Source organism: Lagenorhynchus albirostris, chromosome 4 (genome assembly GCF_949774975.1).
Source record: "Lagenorhynchus albirostris chromosome 4, mLagAlb1.1, whole genome shotgun sequence".
Taxonomy (NCBI): domain Eukaryota; kingdom Metazoa; phylum Chordata; class Mammalia; order Artiodactyla; family Delphinidae; genus Lagenorhynchus; species Lagenorhynchus albirostris.
Window position 1 is genome coordinate 5229159 of NC_083098.1, and position 26550 is coordinate 5255708.

General features: G+C 33.8%; 1 protein-coding gene across 3 annotated transcripts in view; it reads right to left on the reverse strand.

The window, feature by feature from the left end:
* The window catches only part of FSTL5 (follistatin like 5), a 630648-nt gene that overhangs the window by 427491 nt on the left and 176607 nt on the right, over positions 1-26550 (reverse strand). For all 3 annotated transcript variants that reach the window (XM_060147086.1, XM_060147085.1, XM_060147084.1), the window contains exon 3: positions 25346-25594. In XM_060147086.1, the coding sequence (XP_060003069.1) occupies positions 25346-25594 (249 nt within the window). The remainder of the gene's footprint in view (positions 1-25345; positions 25595-26550) is intronic.

The window sequence follows — 26550 nt, forward strand, 5'->3', positions numbered from 1 at the left end:
ATTTATCAAAAACTGTTAATCTTCCAATTTAATTCACTTTCTCCTCAAGACTAGCGTTTATAAGATAGATTACCTACAGTTAATCTTGCACAGGTAAATGTTCAGTAGGGACCATACCTAGTATAATTCATTCATTTTAAAGGGGAGGATGCCTAAGTGCAGAAAGAATAATACTTTGTCAAGCTATTAAGGCTCACATAGTCCCTGCCCACCAATATCCACTCAGGTTTATTCTTCCTTTGTCTCTTTTTTCCCCCCATTAACCCAGTGACTTCACAAAAATCCAACTGGAAGTTGTCCTAGTACAAATCCAGTAAATTAGATAAAGTCATATAACCACCATTCATCAAACTCAGTTCTTTGTCTCCTTTGCTGCTTTTCCCAGCCTCCCTTAAAGTTGAGGAACCAAGTGACTGAGTTCTGGTCAATTCAGTATGGTAGGGTAATGAGTTTCGTTTTCATCATGGCCCACTAAAATCTCCCAGGGGTGATCCTCATTTTTTCTCCACTTCCCGGCTGAATGGATAGAACCTATAGAACGTGCTATAGACCAGAGCCCTATGATGGAAGAAACTGATCTGTCATGACAGCATGCATCAGAGCCCATCCAAACCTGAAAAACACATACTGGACTATAGCAGGTGGAAGAAATCACATTTCATCATGTTACATCACAGCCGCTTTAGGAATTGTTGGTACAGGAAGCAGCGCACCTGACTAATAAATATGTACTGATGTTGCACATGGGTTTCTTTGCGGTTTTGTCCTTGATGATTTTCAGAAGAGGATTTTGTCAGAAATTTTACTGAAGTCTGCATTAAAGCAAATGCTTCTTTTATTCAAATATAATGAATATTCTAATGGATAATGGGTGACAGAAATGTGAATTTGTAAATACATACTTGGAGTTTTGTAATCAACTTTTATGCTTTAGGCATATAAATTAAGAACTAGTCATGCTTTGATTCCATCTCTGACTCATTTTATGACTGTAGTCAAACAACAATGTACAAAATATCTAGACAGTGCTATTAAATGTTTTTGACTTGATATGTTCTGTCACTTTGTTAACTCTTTGTCTCGTCTATACTGACAAAAATAAGACTAAATATACTTGTATATTTCTCTATAGATCTTCTGTTTAGTTTCCTATATATGTCAACTTTGTATCCTTTATTGAAGGAACACAGTAAGACAGAAGGAGGTTAGTAAGCTATAAATATGGGGAATAATTATTAATTTCATAACATTAATTCATTGATGATTCATATTTACTTTATAACATGATTAACTCAAGATTTCTTTAGGAGTTATCTGTGTATACAGCATATTATCTTATTTTTTAATCTTTTAACAAAACATTTCATGAAGAGAATTGAGCTTGTGTTATAACTGATAGGGTCATTTGGATTTCTGGTATTAGTTGTACTAGTAATTAGGAATTTATTTATGGCTGTGCATACAAAATGTGTGATTATATTTACAACTGAGAAGAATAAGAAAGTATTTTTAAATGTTTATTTTTCATCCATAATTAACTTCAGTCTAAGTATTTTAGATTTAGCAAACTTTATTTTTTTTAATTTTTATTGAAGCATAGTTGATTTACAGTGTTGTGTTAATTTCTGCTGTATGGCAAAGTGATTCAGTTATACATATATATACATTCTTTCCCATATTCTTTTCCATCATGGTTTATCACAGGACACTGAATATAGTTCCCTGTGCTATACAGTAAGACCTTGTTTACCCATCCCGTATATACTAGTTTGCATCTGCTAATCCCACACTCCCAATCCATCCCTCCCTTCCTCCCGCCTCCTCCTGGCAACCACAAGTCTGTTCTCTCTCTCTATATATAGTCTGTTTTTGTTTCATGGATATGCTCATTTGTGTCGTATTTTAGATTCCACATATAAGTGATATTATATGATATTTGTCTTTCTCTTTCTGACTTATTTCGCTTAGTATGATAATATCTAAGTCCATCCATGTTGCTGCAAATGGCATTATTTCATTTTTTTAATGGTTAAAAGTAACCATTAAATGAAATAATGCTATTAGCAAAATTTAAATAGCAATTTATGATTATTCATCACATAGAGGAGATCTTAATGCTCTTCCCTAAGGAATATTTGGTTTTGTTGAAAGACGATTCTATCTTATTATAATATAACAGATACATTTGGGTATTATTTGGTTAGAGAAATCCAGGACAATAACAATTCATGCTTATCCTTGAACATCCTGGGGAAGCATGAAATAAACATGTTATCTAGAGGATTATGATAACCTTACTGGAGATGTAAATAACTTTTTTCTGCTCTTATTTCTTATGTGTATGGTTGTAATCCAGCCAGTTGAAAAATACGATTTTCCACACTTCCTACTGCTTTCTCCAGTAGATTTTCCATGCCACTTCTCTCCAATAACCATAAGATTTTTTAATAAAAGGAAATTAAGAACTTAGTTGATTATTTTCATTGTAATGAAATTATAATCTTATGTCATAATTTTGAAAAACATTAGCAGATCAGAAAGTCCGTGCCAATAACACAGATATTGAAGGGGAGATTCCAGCTGTCTGATATGGTTCTGAATCATGTAACATTTACAAAATTAATACCTCTCCATTTTTATTCCTCTTTGCTCTCTGTGTTAGTAAATGGAAATAAATTCCATATTCCATATTCCTTAAACTATATAACATATATAGTGCTCCTGGCTGCTTCTGAAGTATCTAGTATTCACTTTTTATTTATACTATTTGATCCTCATTTGTTTTATTTGGTCAAAAATCTTCCTTTATGTCATTCCTGAAAAACTCATTCTTTTTTTAAGAATTTTATTAAATTTTATTAAAACAGTTTTACTATTGTTCTTTTACACACTCAGAATAGAATTAAGAAAATTCAGAAAGCTCTGTTCTCTTCTTTAAAGACAAAATTAGTTATTCTATTTGCAGGAATATCTGGGCAAGTTTAGAAAATACAATTTAGTTGCTAAAATAAATAATCTGGTATAGCAATAATAATAAGAATCAAAACACATTTGATTTCAAATCTCCTTTTCTCTATTCTAGTTACTAGCTGGTAATCTTGTCAAAGTAATTGATCTCTTATAAATAGAATATAACCTTTCATAAGTAAAATATGGGTAATACCCCTAGTCTATGACGATGTTTTGACTTTTAGGCAAAATTACATTTGATAGCATATAGTTAGTAATCAATAAATTACAGATGTATTTCAAGTTTTGGGGGGGAAAATTTTGAAAAACAATTCCTTCCTTATATTACTCATATTATGATTGAATTAGCAGGATACTAATATCACACAATTTATCCAGTCTGGGAATTCAGTATGTCCAACTTTTAAAGCACTACCTTTGGTAATGTTACAGATATCCAAATGTGTCCTAATGATTACAGACCTTTTTCGTCCAGCAAGAAGATAAAATGGACTTACCCCTTCTCCTATTTACCTTCTGAACTACTCACTTCCTTCACAAGCCTTGAGGCTTAGGATATTAACCTTTCTCTTCCCAACAAGTTTCTGCCCTCAGAGAAGCACATGTGAATGACCAACTATAACTGACAGCATAGCTTCAATTTTCTCTGACCTTCACATACCTGCAAAGTTCTACTTCCGGTCCCCATCAGTGGTCCTTGTTCAGGGGTGCGTCTAGGATTTTGTTGTCCTTAAATGTCTTACATTCCAGTACCCTGTGATTATAAATCACTGTGCTTTCTTTTCAATCATGTCATTATCTGAATAACTACCAGCTTAGACCACAGTGTGATCAGTACCTTTCTCATTTCTACTAACTTTTCAACTTAAATCTGCTTTCATTGGCTTCCCTTTTTAGTGACAGTTCTATATAAACTGAATGTTCATTTTGTTATGTAGGAATAAAATCCACTAGTCACATTATTTCAGTTACTAAAATAATTCAAAATACATTGATTTATTTTTCCATTACTCTATACTTGTTTTAGTCCTGGCTTCAAAAAACAGGGAAAAAAGTTTGTAAGTTTGTTGAATATTTTGTAATTCTCATTTTATACTCATGACCCTAGGACAACACCAAAGTTTTTTTCTTTGCCACAGAAATTTTAATCCTAGCTGTCTTTAAATATATAAACCTTGTAGAAGTCTATAGGTTCAAATATCTATTGACTATATCTATGCACATATTTTCTACAGCTTTTCAAATTTGAAAAATTAACCCCAAATTAACTCAAAATATTTCAGATAAACTCATAATAAATCTCATACCACATTATAAGCTTATTTACTAACTTTCACATGTGAAATATTGTTAATCATGTATAGCAAATTAAAATACTTCTGAATATCATGATTTCTGAAGCTATCTTTCTAATATTTTAAAGTAATAGTTATAGGAGAATATAGCAAGTAGAAATTCTTCTGGTTTTCTTTTGAAAAATATATCAGGAATTGCATAACATTTTATGCCAATATTTTGTGCTTTACTTAACTTTTAATTAGAAGTATTATTCATATATTTAAGTACATATTATAAAAATGTTTGCCATAATGTTGTATTCTCATGCTGCATATATTTGTATCTTTTTCTTTCAATAAACAAAGAAAAACTATTTTTAGTGTGATACAAGTCTGTGTTTTTCCCACCACAGCTAACATTTCTGGTTTAACACTTCTAGTCACACAGTAACAAAGATGGATGTAATCTCTGTACAGCCATTTGCCATCTGGTTAAGCAAATACACTTAAAGACACTTCTGCAATTGTGATCAAGCAACAGCAGATCTAAGAGCAGACAGAGCTCGGACTCTAAAATGATGATTGTACAGCTGTAGTTGGCATCATTAGAGACCAATAAAATCCTTATGTTCCGTCTGAATGGCAAGGACCTTATCAAAGAGAAGCTCAAATTACTAAATAACAAAGAAATGACCCGTTTAGCAGTTGTTTTAAATTTAAGACAGATAATAGAACTTCTAAGTCACAATTAGCATATAGCACTGGAAAGATTGTTTTCAAGTTCTATCTTCCATTCTAATATTTTAAACTTCTCATCTTATCATAATTCTTTGACTATGGTTTTGCTTCATTTTTCTAATGTCGCCATCAATGTTGGTTAAAGGCATCACATAATCCTCAACAGCTAAGCCACTGGATTATCAGAATGCTTTCATACTATTTCCAATTACATACACAATAGAAAAAAATCACTAAATGTCTTTTGCCTAGCAAAAAATAAGCAGACATACACTTTTGTTTTCTTATCAGGTAATTAGAAGCTGTTTCTAAACATTGGATATTTATTATGTATTCTGGTAACAGGGTAATTCTTAAATAGCTATATAAGGTCTATTAAAATAGAACACACGAGCATTGCACACTGCTGATTTGCAGTATCAGCAGTAATTCCTTAGAAATCATTCTTAAGAGTTTTCAGAACTCTAAATTGACATCAGCAATTTTTATTAATTGATATTTTTTTTCTCTAGAGATTCAATCACCTTGGTGCCTAAATATTTTAATCATGTTCCAGACTAGAGGGGAAAGCCTACTTTTTATTTCTGCAAACTTAAATATTAGTCAGACTTTCCTAGGCAATGCCTGAAGAGCTTAAATTCTATCCGTCATAGAAAAATATAGGTATGTTTTTAATCCTATATCTATAGGCTATATTATAAAATTATCCAAGTTAGGGGCTGACATGCAGTTCGCAGCACCAGAATTTTACATGAAGAGGATATTACCATTCATCTAACTCAACATTATGTCCATGGATAAGGAAATATAAGTCTGAGATGAGTGTTTGGATAAAGTCACACAGTAAGAGGTGGAACACAGGTTACTGTCAGGCCTTCCTGACTCGAGACCCACTTACTCTCCATTACACTATGGAACTATTAGTCCTAGTTTAGAAAAATCAGGTCTCTTCTTACATGCTCACATAACTACAGGAACCCTACCAATATGCATGTTAATGTAGTATTTGGTCAATTCAAACAAACAAACAACTGTTTGGGTCATTTTAATGTATCTGCCTGTGAACAAAGAAACATGTGCTTCTTCCAAATATACTTATGCAGACACATATGCATACACAGAAATTAATTTGTGTGGTGCATATTTATACTCTATCCCATGTTGGACATGAAGTTTCTATAAGGCAGACAATTATTTTCAAGAGTGTGCTCATTGTTTAGTTAAGCTCTCCTGGCTCTATCAGTACAGTGCTTGTCAAAAGTATATCAAAGCTTAGAGAAATCAATCATAACACTAGCTCACGTGTACAGGGCACTTGCTATGTGACAAGTGTGATCGAGAAGAACCTTTCTATTGTATTACAAGTTAATCACTAAAGGGATGTTGCCTATAAGCTTAAATTATACATAATGATCCATCTTTGGGAACCCTGCCTCCCATATAATGAGCATTAAGCTAAAACACCTTCATTTAGCTCTTAGAAAATATCCTGACCAGGCCACCTGTGAATGACTGCAGGAAGGAAGAAATTAACACATCCACTGCAGAGTCTGACCCGAACCGGGATTCCCCTTTTAACGTAAAAGAATTCTGAGTTCTAACTTAGGGATGATGGTTCTTTGAGACACTAGTCCACCACCTTCTTGGTCCACTGGCTTTCCAAAGAAAATTGCTATTCCTTGTCCCAACAACTTGTCTCTTGATTTATTGGCCAGTCATGAGCCAGCAGTACGACCTTGGTTTCAGAAAGACAGGCACTGTGCTTTGAGAGTTACAGTTATGTTCTTTATAGTGTTCAATCAGCACAACAACCCTTTGGGGTAGGTATTGTTCTTACCTCCCTTTTGCAGATAAGAAAATGCAGACATGACTATTTGGCTAACTTGCCCAAGGTCTCATAGCTAATAATAATGAGATGTAATTCAACTCCAGTGCCTGTTCTCCTAACCACTTGGTCACAGTGTTAAATTATTATATTTCAAAATTATATTAGAAATGCCCTTTCTTCTGCATGAATAAAAATAATCTATTGTTATAGTTCTTTCTACATTTCAAAGAAGCAATGATTTAAAGAGAAAGTTATTATGCTTCATTTCCTTTTATTTGGAAGCAGCTTTAAATGAGGCTTATGATTCACAGTTAACTGAGGAGCTCAATTAAATAGGAGGACTTTCCACACTGTTAGTAAGTAGCAAAGACAGAAATTAAGCCCAATCTTCTGATTTTAAGTCCAGAGCTATTTCAATTAGAGAAATATGAAGGTGAATTTATACAGACATTTTGGATTTGCCTGAGCTACGATCCAGAGCAGTTGTAACTGTGATATTATAGATGATAGTTTAGAGCAGCAAGAAGCTGCAAATAAAATAATAAGGTTAATTATTTTAATTTACTTTAGAGTGCACTTAACTTTGTGCCAGCCACTGTGATAAAGGTATAAAGGTTTTTGTAAATCACGCTGTTTAATTCTCAGTTAAGATTATTAGAATTATTTTTTACAGGTCACAATCATTTTTGCATGTCCTAGTCATTGACCAGAGGACCGTTGGCTTCTAGGTGGCAGTGGTGGGATTTAGAACAAGTATTCCGTACTCCAGAGGTTGCACTTTTTAGTAACCACAAACAAGAATACAGAGGGGCATTTCTACTGCTTTCCTTTCTATGCTATTTTCCCTCAGATATATGACAATAGTGGGTTTTATCAATGCCACCTGGGCCACAAGAGAGTAATAGTTTCCTCCTCCACCTATACATGGAAATATACAGTTGATACATAGGATCTGTACTTGTCTAGATAATTAATCTATCGTGTATTAGTTTAGGCTTAATCTTTTTGATATGTTGTCATGACCTCTGAATTCCATAATGATGCTAAACTCTCAAAAATACTGCCAATAATAATTAAGCATTTTTTGTATCTTTGTTGTTTTGGTACCTGAACTGTTTCTTTCCTTAATTAATGGTAAAATTGATAGATTAAATGTCTTGTAATTATTGAATTACATACAAATATATTTTGATTTTTCAATTATTGAAATACACAAAATTATTTTGTAGGTAAAAATGATCGCATATTAGTAATTTCTAATGCTTCAAACTGATAATATTTTCTTATTTCCTACAATGTTCATGCTAAACTTGGTTATTTGGTAATAATTTCTTTAATTTTCCTGCACCAATGTATTAATGCTTTGTGAAATTTTTAATTTAAATGCTGAAGAGATGTTTACCACCTCCCTGCAACACACACATACAGATTAGACAGAATTAAAGCAGCTTAATGCAACTGGGAAAAGTTCATATCTTCCATTTTGTTTTATATAATATTAGGAATTATCTTATTTATCAATAAATATTAATGGTTATAATATATATAATGGAGTTTGTATCTAATAAAGCTGCAGCTGCAGAAGCTGATATATTTTAATATCTTAAACCTGAAAAACTATTACATTTTTCTAATTAAGTAATCAGGCATTTACATAATTTCGTGAGAAGAATTTTATAAAAATTAAAAATTGTGTTTTTATTCTCTAAGACCTTTTGGATTATAGACAATTGAATTTCGTATACTTATATTCTACATTTTTATTTTCAGTGTGGAAGCATCAATCAATCAATCATACATTCTGTGAAATGTATTGATTTTTTTCATTAGGTGATTAAGGATTCTACTGACATATATATGCGTATATATATATATATAACTATACATATATATACTTTTAAAAATAGTAAATATATATTAATATTTTGTATTTTTAAATTAAGACACCAAACATTTGAATTCACCTGGATCATGTTGTTTATGAATAAAAATATTATTAAAAGAATAAATTACACATTTCATTCTATTTAATTTATTTGTATTAGGCAATTAGAATATTATGTATTACATATTAAATATATAATATAAATATAACACTATATTAAAATTTAATTTATAAATTACATTCATATTTATATTGCATATACTTATGTATTTATTGTATGGATTTGCCACTCTTTATTTAACCATTCACCTATTGAAGGGCATCTTGTTTGCTTCCAGGTTGGGACAATTTTGAATAAAGCTGCTATAAACATTTGTGTGTAGGGTGTTTTTTTTTGCACCTAAGTTTTCAACAACCTAGGAACATGTTTACTGGATCATATGGTAAAACAATGTTTAGCTTTGTAAGAAACTGCCAAACTGTTAAATATTGGTTTCTGAGAAATTACTCAAATTTTGAAGCAGAGGAAATTATAACAGTTGGGGACACTTCTGACTATTCTTAATTAATGCTTTTAAAACCTGCATCTATCAACCCAAAGAACACTTTCTTACTTTCTCAAAATCAAGCATTAGTTCTCAGGAGACTTTCAACAACTATTAATACGTGTTTTAAGTTTTTAATATTTAGAGTGCTAATCTATGATTGAATATCATTACCAGCAATAAATCAGATCTGTGGTATCTACACAGATACACCAAGTAAACAATTCAATCTCCTTATAGTGGAATGCAGGGAAGTATAATTCAGTCCTGAGATTATAATTACAACAAACTCCCAAATGAAAAGTGTCATTCCTATATTTTTAAACAGCCAGAACGTGAAAGTCACTAAGTGGCAGCAAGCAAACTGAAGAGTTCAATTTTATGTGGAATTCAAGTTTGCGTCAAGTCTTTTGGAAAAAACAAAACAAACAAAAAAAACCCAAAAGACCCCCCACCATTTGGTATTGTCAGTTTGGGTATTTTTTTTAGCCTATCTAATAGTTACATAATAGTATCTAACTGTCATTTATATTTACAATTCCCGTATGAACACTGATGTTGAGTCTCTTTCCATACACATGTTTGCATCTGTTTATCTTCTTTAGTGAGGGGTCCATCACTGCTCAGTCTCTGTTACCCTTTTTCAGGTAACAACCCCACAGTTTTCTTTCAGGAAGATACTTTCCCTCCATCCCTTATCCTCTTGGACGGAGTAATTCCATCTTCAATATTTGAAACAGGCCTGGCATAAGAGTCAGTTGGTGGGCAAAGAATTAGAGATGGGCAGGTGACACAACTGTCAGTCATGGGATTCTAATGGGAATTTGTGTGAGAGAGAGGCTGTCTTTCATTGGATGGGAAACTGGGGAAAGTAAGTCCCATGGTGCTGCAGACTCTCGAGAAAGTCTGCTTTCTGCCACTCAGGTCTGCAGAGCTGATGCAAAGGAGATCAGAGTCAGGAGCGGACAGAGGACACCTTCATGGGAACGCATTTGAGCTCTGGCATGCAACTTTACTCTACCCTTATAATTTTAATTGTACATACAACTAAATGTCCTACTTTTTGCTTAATCCAATTCATTGGATTTTTCTGTCGCTTAACAATTTCAAAGCTGCAAACAGATACATTCACACAGACGTGTCATGAAAAGTCCTAAACTTCTTCTGCAGAACTTCTAGGAAGCTTCTCTCTTCCTATTTATTCAGGATTTTAAGCTATTTCTTACTTACAGAACATCTACTAACTGTCGGATTCTGTTCTAGGATTTGAGGATACAGTGATGAAAAATCAAATAATGTCCCTGTCTTTAAGGAATGTCATTCCAGTGGGGAGGAAACAGAGAAAAGCAGACAGTATATACAGGCAAGTAAATAAACCAAGGACAAGTAAATCCCTTCTCCAGAGCAGCCAGGTGTCTGTGAAGAGAACGCAAAGGAGCCTGCATGGAAGAGGTTGCGTATTTAGAGAACATGTTACCAGCGCTACCAAGAAAGCTCTGACCCCAGGACAGCAAAGTGAGACTGTTTTTATATTTATATTTATGTTTATATTCATATGTAAATATATATTTTAATATAACTACTTTTAACAGTGGTTCAAGGCAAGTGAGCATAATCAAGGAACTGTTTTATGAAGCAGATGGTCAAAATCAGCCTTCAAATAGAGGTTGAAGAACATTATTGGAACAGAAGGCATCTAATCGGATGAAGTAAACAGAAACTAAAAAGAGAAAACAATGAAGTGCAGAGAGCAGCAGGAACAACAAAACGAGCGAACAAGAAATGAAAGAACAGAAAACCCTTAATAATCACAGCAGTATGTGGACACTAAGCCACTGCGAAGGCATCTGTGAGCACCTTGGACCCTGAGAAGATGCAGACACATCCCAGCAGTAGAGCTGTGGCCCTGGTCTGGTCCTACTCGGTCAGTAAGCACTGACCAGTTCTCATTTGTAAAGAGGTTATAGCAAAAGTTAAACATGTTTGAGATTGTCTGTACTGTCAAGCTCTTTAGAAACCTGTTAGTAATGTATTCTTACTCTGAAATTGTGTTTCTAAACCACTTTTATTGTTATCCTTCAAGATGTCTGAAGGGATATGTTTGAATATTCATTCTTTTATTTATTCCTTCACTTATTTACCACATATTTACTGAGCTGTTACCTCAATTCTAGACTTGGCAAAGATGGTTTATAAGAAAGAAAATGTCCCTGCTCTCCCTGAGTTTACATTTTAATAAGAAAGCCTGCCAAAACCCAGAAGTCATAAATTGCTAGTATCATTTCTGTAATGTTACTAAGGTATACTTAATGTACTTTGTACTCAAAAATTAAGTATAGAACACAATGTATTTTGAAGAAAGATATTTTATAAAGGATGTCCTATGTGGAGGTGACACATGAGAGTTGGAGTGAAGGAATAAGCCATGTGCAGACCTGAGGAACAGCCTTCCCAGCCGTGCAAGGATGGGAACATAAAGGCCCTTGTGTGGGAGTGAGCTCCCCGTGTTTCAGTATCAGTGAAAAGGGACATGGGACCGAATGAGTGAGCAGTTAGGGAGAGTGATAAAAAGCATGCCTAAGGTATGGATCCTGTGAAACCTAGATTATGACTAAGACTGCATTCTGCTTGGGGTATTAAAGAGCATTTGGGGTGTTTTGAGAAGGAGAGCAAAATAATCTTATTTGTCTTCTATAAATTTCATTCTAATCTTTGAAATAGATATGTAGTTAGAAAACAAAAAAAAACTAGCATAAGGCTGGGTTTACATCAATTAAACCCCAAATAAAGATGAGTATCTATGTGCAACATTTTCAATCTCTTTTTCCTTCTTAATTTCTTTATCTAAATATACTTTGCTATATGTACTCTGGTAAGTTTCATTGCTCTGTTCTTTAAAATACTTACCAACTTAATATTGTTACCAATTATATGTTATACATAGCTATATTTTGCCTAGTTTTAGTAAGTTTAATGAAGATCGCAACTACATAAAAACGCTCTGTAGGGACTTTCCTGGCTGTCCAGTGGTTAAGACTCCGCGCTTCCACTGCAGGGGGCGCCAGTCCCATCCCTGGTTGGGGAACTAAGATCCTGCAGGCCTTGCGGTGTAGCCAAAAAATAAAATAAAATAAACACTCTGTAAAATCAATTTAATATGTAAAATCATGATATTTAATCTGATAAGTAAACATTTATTCTTTTAATTTCACTAAATGAAGACAGATTCTCTTATACCTGCTTCTATGTACTAATACTACTTAGCCAAATTAACTTTCTTAGTATTAAAGCCATGGAGATAGGTGTTTTATTTTTTTAATACATAATATTTTAAATGATCAGGCAAGGGAACATACAGATATTTAAATAATAGACAAAGGCAATAGGGCTAAGTTTGAATATAGCAGTGTTTCTCTTTATTTTCTTCATCCTCTGTGAATCTGTGTCATTAAAGATGAAAGGAATTAAAATGTAAAGCTTTATAAAAATAACTTCCCAAAGAATATTTTTTGTGGATATATTTAATCCTTGCTACTCTCATATCTGCTATCCTACCTTTTGCTAGCTTTCCCACCAATATTAAGACTTCGATAGTTGCTTTTAGATATTTGAAGGGTGATGTCTAATTAATCATCAAAGTCAGGCTACTCACCCTAGCAATAGTTGGCAGTAGACTATATTAAACACCTTATCAGGATTTTTATTGTGGGATTTTTTAATAGGTATTATTCCTACAGGATATCAAATCCCAAGCTCTAACACTTACTTTTTCATGAACTTCATTCATTTTGCTTGATCAGGTTATTAAGTCTTCTAAAAGTTTCTCTTATTTCATGTACCACCACTTTTAACAAAGTTTAAAGGATGCTATTGATGTGACTGGCCCCAAGGGTTCTATTCAAATATAATTTTCATTTCCTTTTGGCATAAAGGGATAATTTTAAAAAACCTTTCTTTTCTAGACCCCTCAAAAACTATTACACCTTGTCTCATAAAAGTAAGAAAAATGAGGAACACTTTTTCATTCATTTCTTCAATTTTTATTACTTGAAACCATCCTTTCATTTTTTTCTCCACTGCTATTCCTAGGTGTAAATTATTAAAACATCCTTGTTATAACTATATTATAATTTTAGTAAAATGTATTTTTTAACAATTGCTGACATACAACATAAATCTTAGGTATCTCAAGACTTTTAAAAATAATTCTTATCAAAAGCCTGATCGCTCAATTATTGAAGTCACATTGGATTTTCCCTAAAATTAGACATCGATATTTCACTGAGGATACATGGAGCATTTTTAGTCCTTAGTTATAGACAATAAGACCCTCTTGGGGAAATAGTATGTGGATTTTCCAAAGTATATTTAGTCTTTTTTCTCCAAAAGCATACGATGCATAGATCCATCACTAATTAACAGAAATTCAGATACTTCATGTCCTCGGCCACTCAAATGCTTTCTGTGTTACTCTGGGCCCCTCCTTATTCTTCCAAGTCTCCAGTCCTTCCTTCAATCATGTAAAGATTGAAGGTAAACGGCAACATTATGACAAAGACAGAAACAGTATTACTAGAAAAAATCAAGAGCCGAGCTCATGGGAGAAAATCAGGGAAAAGAAAAATGTCCTGTATATCGCAAAATGCATTAGAATAGTCCTATAAGGAAAAAAAAAAAACTCCTTTTTTTCTATAATCTCAAAGTCTAAAACTTTAAGAAATATGATTTTTTCAACTCCAAGTAGGATTTCCAGATTTAACTTAGGTATTCACAAACAAACACAATTCTGATGAATTCTATCACTTCCAAACTTACAGACCTTGGCACATAAATACCAATCCTATTGTGATTTGCAGGTGCACAACATAAATGTGGTGATGCCTTGTCTTAAAATAATTAAAGAATCAAGAGGATTATTTCTTAAGCTAGCTCACAATTTAGTTTATTCAAGTGCTTTAGGATTTGATAATTAGAAATAGGAAGTTTATTTTCTCAAAACTCAATTCATTATTGATTAATGATGAGAGCTAATTGTTTTAAACATCCCATTCACCTTTTTCTCATAAAATGAAACTGACTATTGAAGCTTTACTTTAGTCTAAATAATTTATGTTAAACAATACCGACAGTGTTCCATTTATATAAAATTCATTTTTCTTAAAGAGTAAGGGTATGTTTGGCATTCAGCAGAAACTAGACAGTAGAAGATGCTCTTTATGCTATCCTTAGAAAAACAAAAACCACAAAACACACACAGAACACACACATTTTCACATAATAAAGAAAAAGTGTTAAAAGTAATAATGATTTGAGTACCAATACCAACATTAATATACCTGTACATTTTATTGGTTATTTTATGTTAAAAATCGCTGGGTCCTCAGCCAGTTAATTATTGAGGCATATCTGTACACACTAACACCAGTCTTTAAAAAAACTCATTATTTTATTGTTAAAAATGTGTGAGAAAATAGAGATTAGCATTATTATTGTAAATATTAAAATTTCAAATCAATGTGTATATGTATGTACATATATATTACTACTTTAAAATTCGTATTTGAATTACTTCATTCTTGCCTACTATTACGAATTTATCACAGGCCCTATCACAGTAACAGGCGGTTGGGTGATATGGTGCCTTAACAAACCCAATATATAAAAATTCACTTTTAATAAACTATGAAAAAATTACCTTTTTTGTCAAGTAATTTTCATTTTACAGGAGATATTCCTTCCCATTGTAGTGCCTTTAAAATTTTTTTAAATGATTAAAATTAGACATAATTATCATAGAAATGTTGGTGGACAATAAAATTCACCTGCAATGCAATTTTTGTGCTCCCAGGGTGCTTGGTCAGGAATAATTGAATTTTGTATGTTTACCTAGAGATGCTACGCCATGTCCCAGACGTTCGTTCCATGCCCAGGAAAGAGTCTGTTGAATGGCCTTTTTGTAGACTATGAATATAAAGCAAATGATCCACATTTACTTTTAGAGGAGATTATGATCAAAGTTCATGAATATGTATGGTTAAGGTAAAGCAAAAAAACAACAAGACGCATTTTCTTGTGTTTAGGTGAAGGCTCTGGGGATGCACTGGTAGGTAATAATGAAAAATAGAATTTTGACCCTGATGTTCAAAATGAGAGAAACATGGTGCGGCAGGCTGGCAGAGTCCTGGCTGAGATTTACTGACCACAGAGAACCCTGAGAAAAGTGCGACCAAGCAGAAAAGAAGGAGAATGGAGAAGTTTCAGAGTGAGGCTTTCTTCAGAGGCAGAAAGTAGCTGAGCCTGGAATCTTCTGGGGGACCCACCTTTGGACAATGTTTTAACCTATGATTTTGGCACGTGAGCTCCGAAATTAGAGCCCAACCTGTGCAAACCTGTGATAACTTCAAAGAGTCAAAACTACCAGAATCCTGAGTCCATATAAGAGATTTTGCGATAGAAGAATGGAAAAGAAACTTGAGTTTCCTGAGGATGAGACATAACTAAGTGCCCCAAGAAATGGCAAGAAATCAACTAGAGTGAAATCCTATGAATGCTCACTGATATCTCGAATAACAACCAGAGTTCCTTCTGTATTACTAGTTGCTGGTGAAGAGACTGCCCAGCATTCAAGAGTAGGAAAAGACAGCAGCAGACAAAGACAAAGAGATTTGAGTCAAGTACTTCGGTGAAAAGAAGATAGGTTTTTGAAATAGCTAAAGGCTCTAGCTCAAATTGATCCATTCACTCTAATTTGATTGGAAATAAGGTTGGAATACAGCTTGCTTTTTATGCACTTAACACTTTGGTCTTCCTGGGCTTCTCTTAGGAAACAGGGTCAAGAGTTTGGGTTGTAAATGGGGGCAGTGCCTTGGCCTCTTCCAAAAGCCACAGTGTAATGACATTTCTCTCGAGGTCACTGCTTTCCAGTGTCAGAGGGCAATGGGATGGTCCGTGTTGGGACAGGGCAGTGAGGGGGACTGCGAGAGGGGTGAGGTGAGAAGAGGCTTTGCCTCTAAGTAACAAACCATTTTCTGTGTCTGCAAGTAAAATTTCCAAATATTTAGGATGACCTAGAGTCAAATACAGCAACCTGTTGCTCTCTACTGCTTGTAAGATAATGTCTCGATGTCTAAATATGACTTTTATTTATTTATTAATTTATTTTGTGTACTATTCTGATGGTGAAATAATTAGAATTCCATAGAAAGGACATGGCATCATCCTTCTCTCATCTATTTAAAGATATGTTTAAATGAAACTCCACACCTGCTACTTCCAGTAGATGTAGACACAGCAGTAACACACGTATACAGGAGTCGGTGTGCAGGTTTACTGTGGAATTAATGAACAAAGCTGTCGCTATGTTGTGTATGAGCTGTTTCTGAGCTATAGAGACCGTGCCAACATGTCATGTAAATGTTTCTACTTCCTAAGATTTTTAAAGGCCAAAACATGTGCTGTATTATTCAAGCATATTTTTCTTCAGGATCTGAAAGTAATTTTGACATAAATTTAATTAAACCCCAACCCCACTCTTATGTTTTGTAGAATGCCATCATAGCTAAATGCCATAGTTATTATTCGGAGTACTGGAAAACACACCCAATACCAACTGGCATGTTCTTTGCTATTTCACCAAAAGTGCAGTTGATGTGGGCCTATTAGTATCTTTCAAGTGAAAAATTAAACAACGCTCAGTTTTGTCTATATAATTAATTTACACCCATGTATCTGTTTTGAAAATAAGTAAATCTGGGGATCCAAAAAATGAATTATGGGTTTTGATAAGGCATGGAAACTCCACTCAAAGCTAGAGCTCTAATATCAATATTCTGTGCTTGTTTGGAAGTAGATGGACATCCAGTGACTAGATAGATACAGTGCAAATGAACAGTTCCAAAAATCATTCTCCTCCTTATAATATTCCCTTAGTCAAAACAGGCCACGCACTACATGCAGGACATCAGGCTGTCTGAGTTTTTATACATATGAATTAGCTTCAGCACACACTACAACACAACAATTTTACTGGTACTCATCTGAAATTCAAGTGAATGATCAGTATCTCCTAGGTTGACAGAGTGAACAGAATAGGTTAAAGATGTGAATTCTTACAAAGGAAGACTCCCTACTTACTAAAAGAATGGGCAGTGACTTTCAAAGCCGCGTGAGTTAACACGCGGGATAAGAAGGTGGAATTTGTTCTCAACACGTTCCTTCTGAGTTGGAACTTCCCTGTTGTTTTCTGAATGTGACTGTCTCATTTCTTTCTGAATACTGTTCTCAAGCATCCCTCCTTTCCTCTTTTAATTTGGACCTCATACTCAGTAATAATAAACTGCCAAGAAAACAAAAAGTATATGGCCATCAATAATGTTTGGATGTAACGTGACACATTTACACTGATAAAAAAACGTTTCACTTAAACAAAGGGTAGATAGGTTGTTTTGACACAGAATGATTTCAGCATATCTGACTATCAAGCACAGATGCTTATCTAACATAACATGAGATTTTCTGGCAATGGGGAAAAACATCGATGGGCATTTATCGAAGGAACTAGCCACTCATTTCCACTAATTTGGCAAAAGTAAGAACTGTGTCACCTTCATCTTTGGATAGTGCCTTTAAAATGGGTCAGCCGCAGGATTAGGTGACAACGATCACCAGCGAACAGTCAAAAAATTATATTTGCTCATGAATACCTGTCCATGGTATACATATGCATATATATTTTCTGTAGATACTTTTATTAATTATTACCTGAAACCTTTTGACAGGCATGTGACACTTTGAACACTTATACATTTAATCAAGCATATGTAATATTGTTCCTTTCAATTAATTACACTAATGCTTAATTAGATTCATCAAAAGCTCATGCATCTCTCTCAATTTTTATTAGCGTTTTCTTCCTTTTTAAGAAAAAAATGTTTCAAAAAGTGAATTAGGGCTTCCCTGGTGCCGCAGTAGTTGAGAGTCTGCCTGTCAGTGCAGGGGACACGGGTTCAAGCCCTGGTCCGGGAAGGTCCCACATGCCACGGAGCAACTAAGCCCATACGCCACAACTTCTGAGCCTGTGCTCTGGAGCCCACAAGCCACAACTACTGAAGCCCACGCACCTAGAGCCCATGCTCCGCAACAGGAGAAGCCACTGCAATGAGAGGCCTGCGCATCACAACAAAGAGTAGCCCCCGCTCTCTGCAACTAGAGAAAAGCCCGCGCGTAGTAACGGAGACCCAATGCAGCCAAAAATAAATAAATTTATATTAAAAAAAAGTGAATTAAATGTCAAAAACCCTAGAAACATCCACATTAAGTCAATCTATATTCCAACATGATTGGGAGCCAGATTGATTAAAACATATTGAATAAATTAAATGTTTAAATGAAGAAATATTTGATAGAAAATGTTTGAGCTGCCTCAAGCTTTCAGATAATTTGCTTAATCAAATAAAGCAGTTTCATTTGTCAAAGTATATCCTCAGCACAATGACTGTTCTCAATAACATTGACTTATGGCTTGCTGATGGAATTAATAATAAAATGCTATTATCTTAGATATATGTCAAGATAATTGCCCATCCACTTTGTTTTTTCAGAGTTATCTGTCAACAGTTCTTTTTTCCTAAATAAAAATAGTTTGTGTATGACACAAATAGTTACACATAATGGTGACTGCTAATTCATAAGAGAGATGGAAAGCCATTGAAATAAAATAGCTATTGTAGACTTACATGCTTTCCAAATACTCTGGAAACGTGTGTCTTGGCTAATTAGTCTAAACAGATTTCATTATTGCAAGTTTTAACTAAGAGGCACAAATGTAAACTGTATGTTAGCATTAGGAAGTTAACCCAAAATATGTAATAGAATTTCCAGGATTTAGAGATGGTTGGGGATCCATTTTGTTCTATACACAAGCTGAGGCAAAAGGTACTCACCAGGAGAGCTCTGGATACAGAGTAGATATGCACAATAAAGCAAAGATAACATAATAATTCTGCCCCTGAGAGAGGTGGAAAATATGGCTTTGGACTCTTTCTTCCTATGTAATTCTTTCCTGGAAAAATTAAAATCCTGGTTCAACCCCATTCCTTATCTTCTCAATGCCTTACTCTAAGCAGCTGACTATATTTGTATCAGTAGAAGAATACACAGCCATGGAAGACTACTCTCACTTTAAATTCATGAGCAAAATATATCACATGGTTTGTCAGCACCACCCAACACCCTATTACACCCCCGGTCTTTTCTCTCTTTTTCCTTGTTTATTGTTTCACAAATTTTTTTCTTTGTTCTCAAATCCCCAAAACTTTCTTCTCTGCCACTTTTAACTCATGCTTCCTTTTTGTCACAAAAAGAGGAAAATTTGACAAAAATTAAATACAGTAAGAAGTCCACTTAGTCTCTAAATTTATATGGGGGGGTAGGGGAGTAAAATCACATTGTTATACATCTAATAGGTATTCTATTTATAGTATACGGTAAGCAAAATAAGCCTGTAAGTCAGTGAGAAAGGTGACTATGAGATAGATGTTCAATTACAATCAAGAAACTAATAATAAATATGTTTCTAAACTTGAGTCATTTTTTCTTTAAGTAGTCTTATTTACAACTGGAAAACTTATTACCTTCAATTTGTTTATTACGATCTGACAGATTTGGTTCTGTAATAATTTGACCAGAGTCTTTTACACAAGACTCATGTAAACCTAAAAGAAATTATGTGTGGCTTCCCAGACTCAAGGGTGAAAATTTATTTCAATCAAGTGTTCACAGTTATTGAAGTTCCACTCTTTTTTTTTTTTTTTTTTTTTTTTGCAGTACGCGGGCCTCTCACTGTTGTGGTCTCTCCCATTGCGGAGCACAGGCTCTGGACGCGCAGGCTCAGCGGCTATGGCTCACGGGCCCAGCCACTCCGCGGCACGTGGGATCTTCCCGGACCGGGGCACGAACCCGTGTCCCTTGCATCAGCAGGCGGACTCTCAACCACTGCGCCACCAGGGAAGCCCTAAGTTCCAGTCTTTTAAACCCAGTAATTATCTTTTACTAACTTCTTTTGCCCAAGAACTGTGTTAAATGCATTATTTAACCCTTACAAATACCACAGTGAGAAACGCTGTTTCTAAATAACGTAAAATAGTCACATGGAAATTACTATAAAAAATAAATTTTTAAAAATCAAAGGCAAGTAAGCTATTATGGCATTAGAGACTTAAGTGGAATGATTTGAAGCATACATGCACTAAAAGAGAGGCCAGAAGCCCTTGGTTCTTATCCAAGTAGCTTTAACTTATGTGTGAATGTTGGCAGCCATTTAAAAAATCTTAGGCTTATTGCTTTCTGGCTTGTTATTATAATGAATTAATAATATAATAGCTGTGAAAGTGTTTTGACATAAATAATACCCAATATTTCTCATTTCTCTCTGACAATATTTTAATACATTTGTTGGGTGGTCCTAACATTTAAATCCTCCTCTTTTGGAGCTTTTCATATTATATGTAAAATCTATAACATATCTACTATCTATAAATGGAAGATAAACTCATACACTCTGTAATGTTTACAAAATCCTTTAGAGTTTTCAAAAATCAGGGGAGAACTAAACATTTGGTATGATTTTAGTAGCAAATAGTACATTTACAAATGTACACCTAACAACGATTCCTAAAGTATGTTATATAGTGGGTTATACGTAGGATTCTGCAGGTCACAGTTTGATTAGAGAGGAGAGTGACAACAAAACTATATTAACACTGATTAAAATTTCAGTGCAAAATAAATATGAAAAATGAAACACAGCTCAGTTGATTTTGTCATCAAATCAGAAAAATTTAATGTACATCTAATGAAATTCAGGGGACTAATAAAATTGGTTTTGAGGTTGTGGGTACAGGATGCATTCAGAGGAACTGGAACTTCTGAGTGTCAGCATTTTGACCAAGTTATTAATTTCACCACCAATCTGTAATTCCATTTGGCTAATACTGACTAAAAACAAAATAGAACAGAACAAACAAACCAACATCTGGGTACCATTTTCCAAAGTTGATATTATCAACATAATTATTTTTCATGAAATGGTAAACAAGCCTGTTTCAACATAAAATAGAAGCTTTACCAACATGCCCTTTCCCAAAAAAAGGCAATCTAAAAGCCCAGGGGGAATATCACAGGGCATTTTACTGATCTATTTTAAAATATCATTGGCAACCCAGTTTTCTAGCCTAAGTTCTAGAAGTTCTGTCTTAAAAAATAATAATAATCAGGAAAGAGAATCAATTAAATATGAAATATGAATGTCTCTCCAGATTATACCAAAGAAAAAGAAAACTATGTCAGATCTCATTCAAATAGCACACACATAGCTGTAAAAAAACATATTTCCCAAGTTGTTACTCTTTGTGATGCACATTTAGGTGCACAGAACATTTGCATTTATAGCAGTTTTATAATCAATGCAGTAAATGGCCAAAGTGTTTCTGTTCAATTGACTTTCTCATAAAAGGTTTAATTCCCTACTCCTCTTGGCAGAGGTTATATCTTTAGCTTCTTACTCCAGCTTACATCTATACTCTGAGTGTGTAAATTCTGCTGGGTGACCCGGTGTCTGACAGACTGACCCAGCGTCAGGTGAGAGGACCTTTTATTTGTTATGTGTAACCACGTGTATTGCAGCAGTCAGAAAGCCATTTGCGGGTGAGGCATGGGAAATTAAAGCAAAACTCTCATCACAGTGAATAACAAGGCATTACATAAAATGGAAAGTTTGATTCTATGGTAAAGATCATCATAAAGTATTTGATGCCAATAAACAAATACTATAATATTCTATATCCTACTGTAGATAGTTTCTTCATAATCAAATAAATGTGAATAGAAATAAATTAGAAAAAAATTTGTGTTCACAGATGTATGTTTTCTCTATAGTTTCAGAAATCACAAATCACTAAAGAAAATTCTTAGTGAATTCATGTCTATGTTTATGAGTCAGTAGTAATAAATGCTGAGTATACTACAGAGGCATTTTAAATATTTAACACAAATAATAATAAGATATATAGATATAGGTTAGATATAAGTATAGATACGTGTATTGATATAGAGATAAATATAGATATAAATGTTTTTAATCTGGACTCTAATCTTAATTTTAAAATGATGAATAAATATACAGGCTTAATTATAAATACTAAACATAAATCTGATAAATTTATGATGTGTGAAACAAACAGGACTTTGCTTAAAGTTCAAGTCATTAATGAATAATGCAAATCTTCCTTTCTTTAACTTTTTAAAAAGTTTTTGTTATTATTTTTTCAGTACTTTTAAAATTAAACTCTTTTATTTTATGATAATTATATAGTCATCTGCAATTGAAGAAGTAATACAGAGAGAGTCCATGCATCCTTTACTCATTTCTACCAATGGTAAGTAACGTTTTGCAGAACTATAGTACAATATCATAAACAGGATACCAACTTTGACCCCATCCACTGATCTTACTCAGATTTTCTGTTTCACTTCTATCCATTTGTGTGTGGCTATGTGTGTTGTGTTCTAGTCAATTTTGCCACACACGTAAGTCCCTGTATTCACCACCCTAGCTAAAAAGAGAGGATAATAAAGATCTGCGAATATGTTTAAAATTGATTTTAAGGCATTAGTAATCTTTTAAATCAGAAGTTAACAAACCTTTACTGAAAATGCAGATAAAGCATTTTTTAGGCTTTGCAGGCCATACTGTCTCTGTTATAACAACTCAATTCTTTTGTAGCTCAAAAGCACCCAACGACAATTCCTAAACTAACAGTGTGGCCGTATTCCGATTTGGCCTATAGGTTCCTGTTTGTTGATTTCTATAAGGTTTTCTTAATCACCTTTTATTAGATTTAAAAGTAGAAAAAAAAAATTTAAGGAGGAAAAGATTCCTGTTATTTTGCTTGTTTTGATTTTTTCTATTTGAAAATATTTAATTAATCATAATTTTTTAGCAGTTCTTGAACATAACATTTCGACTTGCTTCTTCCTTTGGGCCATTATTTGAAACAATATAAATTGCTGAAGTTCCACAGAAAGAATAATCCACAAGCACAAGAATTAATTTTAGCCATCACACTATTAGGCCTTCGGCTCCATAGACTCTTCTTTTATGTCCAAAATTTGGCCAATTGCACACTAATAAGACAAGCAATTTATCATTTTATTATATATTATTTACTTCCTTTCTGCTGAAATAAAATCCTCTTATGAGATACATATATATTTATATTAGGCAAAACACCAAAACAAATAAACAAACAGAAGACCCACCAATTCTGAGACCTGGGAAATGTGTTAACCCCTGGTAACTCACCCAGTTAATATAAATTAAATTGTAATACTATGTATGATGACAAAGTATTTTGGAAGCAATCATAGATCTAATAAATATGCTTAGTATGTCTGAAGGACAAAAGATTTTTAAACCACTGTTCTATGAAGTAACTCATAAGGAAGGCAACATTGCACGCTATATCCACTTCATTTATTTCCACGCTGATTTGCATACTGCAATGCATTATGCCTAAGCCTCCAGCAATAGAGCAGAACACTAAATACTCCAGAATTTTTCCTCACATGATAATTATCGTATATTTCCATATAATCAATCAGCTGGGCCAAACCTCAATATCAGAATATAATTCTAAGTTAATCGCATATTATTTACATAGTTTTATTATACTACATATCAATGGAATAGTAAAATTTTCACTATACTATTTCAGGTCAAAATGACAGAAAAATATTATTTTATGAGTATTAAAGCACAATGTTAATCCAGTTAATTTTAGCTATTTATAAGACAGATTAGATAGAAGAGGATAAGAAACAGAACTTGAAACCAAAGCATCTGTTATTCTTTCAGTAAAAGAAAATAATCTAATGCCATCAATTTCTTCAATACATGTAATCAAGGTGCACAGATTCACTCTGGTAAAGAAACTATTCTTGTAATTTATCTCATTTATATCAAAGGGCTTCTAGTAGCCACAATGGCTACAGAGCCTTCCATCTTAATTCATTTGAAAAGCTGTGTGTCTTTTTAAAAATCGCCTTGAAAATAACACTTTCTTCTACCAAGTTTGAAAAAGAAAACTTAATCGGTGGGCAAATGAACAACATTGTATGTTACCATACATTTAAGCTAAGAATTAAAATATCACATGAGCTTTTAAGTGTAAAAATACTTCAGCAACATTCTGAGAGCTAGGGATGTAGAACCAATTGAAGATTAGAAGCCAAGCTGATCACTGACCTGTTAGAATGATGGGAGTTCTATATACTTAACACTTTAGAATTTCAGTCTGTGTTACGACTATTAATAAAAAAATATTCTTTCCAGCATAAATAAATAAACAAGAAATAAGTTTATAAATAAATCAAAGGCATTAAAGCTGTTTAATGATTTATTTATCCAGCATGTTAAAACAATTTGTCAAATTACTAATTCAGCAGTACTTTTCATATAAACAGTTACCACTGATTTTGAGCACCATGGTAGTAAATACTGCTAACTTTTAAATTTTAAATTATTGTCATCTCAGATTTACTATTTGGGTTTAGCATGAGTTCATAGTTACTTCAGTGGGCATTTACAGGTTCCATATAATTTGAATTATGTGGTACTAGCTGAAGGCATCATTTTTAATCAGGAAGAAATGAGATGTTCTCACAGCATGGCTTGGCATTCATTCTTCTCTCAATTTCACTCCAGGTACATTTCAATGGGTGGAATTGGCTTGTTGACTGAATTGGCCACTCTGTGTCCCTAAGAAAACTGCCATGATTGGGAAGCCATATGGTGCAATGCTGTAAGCTATATTAAATTCTGAGTCATATTTTGGCCAGCTTTGTTCTCATGACTGAGATTCAGAATTGTATCCATGTAAATTTCTATCCACTTGCTGCTCACAAGTGTCATTAAGCTCACATTTTTTTCTTTATTTTTTTAGACACTTGCGATATAAAGTGGTGCTGGAGTTTACACTTAAAGGCACTAGTTGAGAAGACGGAAAAAACAGAGAAAGGTGACCCTTTAGGCTCACCCTGTATTTACCTCTGAAGAAGCAGTCTTCATTGTGGACAATGGTAATCTTGTGTTTTTTCAGGCAAGCAGCTCTGTGCACCTCACAGTGGTTTTCATAGAATTCTCCATCAGATCCACACACAGGTTTGTAGTGCCGATTGCAAAGGTCCATGCAGGCACATTCCGCTTGCCCTGTCTCTCTGCTGAGAACACAGTGCCTTCCCAAACCACAGTATTTGTTTTCACAAGATGCCAAAGGGCCATCCTGAATCAGGAATCCTAAGGACAAAGAATAGAAAATCACTTGGATTCATATGTCCAAATAAAATGCTGATGTCAAAGTTTAAAGGGAAAAGGAAAAAAACAATCTAAGAGAAATATAATATAATCAGAGATCAGTTGTTCTCAGTGGAGAAGGGACTTGTATTAGAACCAGCAGGTGAACTTTTTCAAAATACCCTTAACATACTCCCCCTTCTTTCCCATTTCTCCTTGAGCTCTCACCTCCCTACCCAATGAGTATTACAGTCCTTAAGGACAAGGGCTCTAAAGTTAAAAATGCCTGAACTCAAATTCTCTACCAATTATTAGCTTTATGTCCTTGGATAAATTGCTTCTCTGTGCTAAGTTGTCCTATCTGTAATACAAGGTTGATAGTATAGATGATCTCCTACAGTTGTAAAGAATAGTACATATACTGGTCCACAGAAAGCACAGCCTTGACACATAGCAAATGTTTAACAAATGTCAACCTTTACATTAGCAGAATTCTGGTAGGAGAAAAGAAATGTATGTATATAATGTAGTAAATAGGAGAGAATAGGAATAAGAAGCAGTGTCTTGAAAACTTCTTTCTGGGTTTTAACATCTGATCCTTTCTTGTTTTGACATTTGCCACTTGGCAATTACTGGTGAACTTCATGACTAAATGAACAAATCATGAAGAATTTGATTGTCTTGTTACTTGTTCAGTCTAACAATCTACATTTGCATCAGAAAAGTATAGGTGGATCTAGCAGTCTTGTACTGAAACCAAACTAAGCAACTTAAATACTCAGGCTTTTATAGGTAAATCTGGCTTTTCTTCTTTGAGAACATTATCTGACTGAAAAGTAAAAGATGTCAGTAAACACACACACACACACACACACACACACACACATATATATATATATATATAGAGAGAGAGAGAGAGAGAGAGAGAGAAATATATATACATGTATCTCAAGGAATAA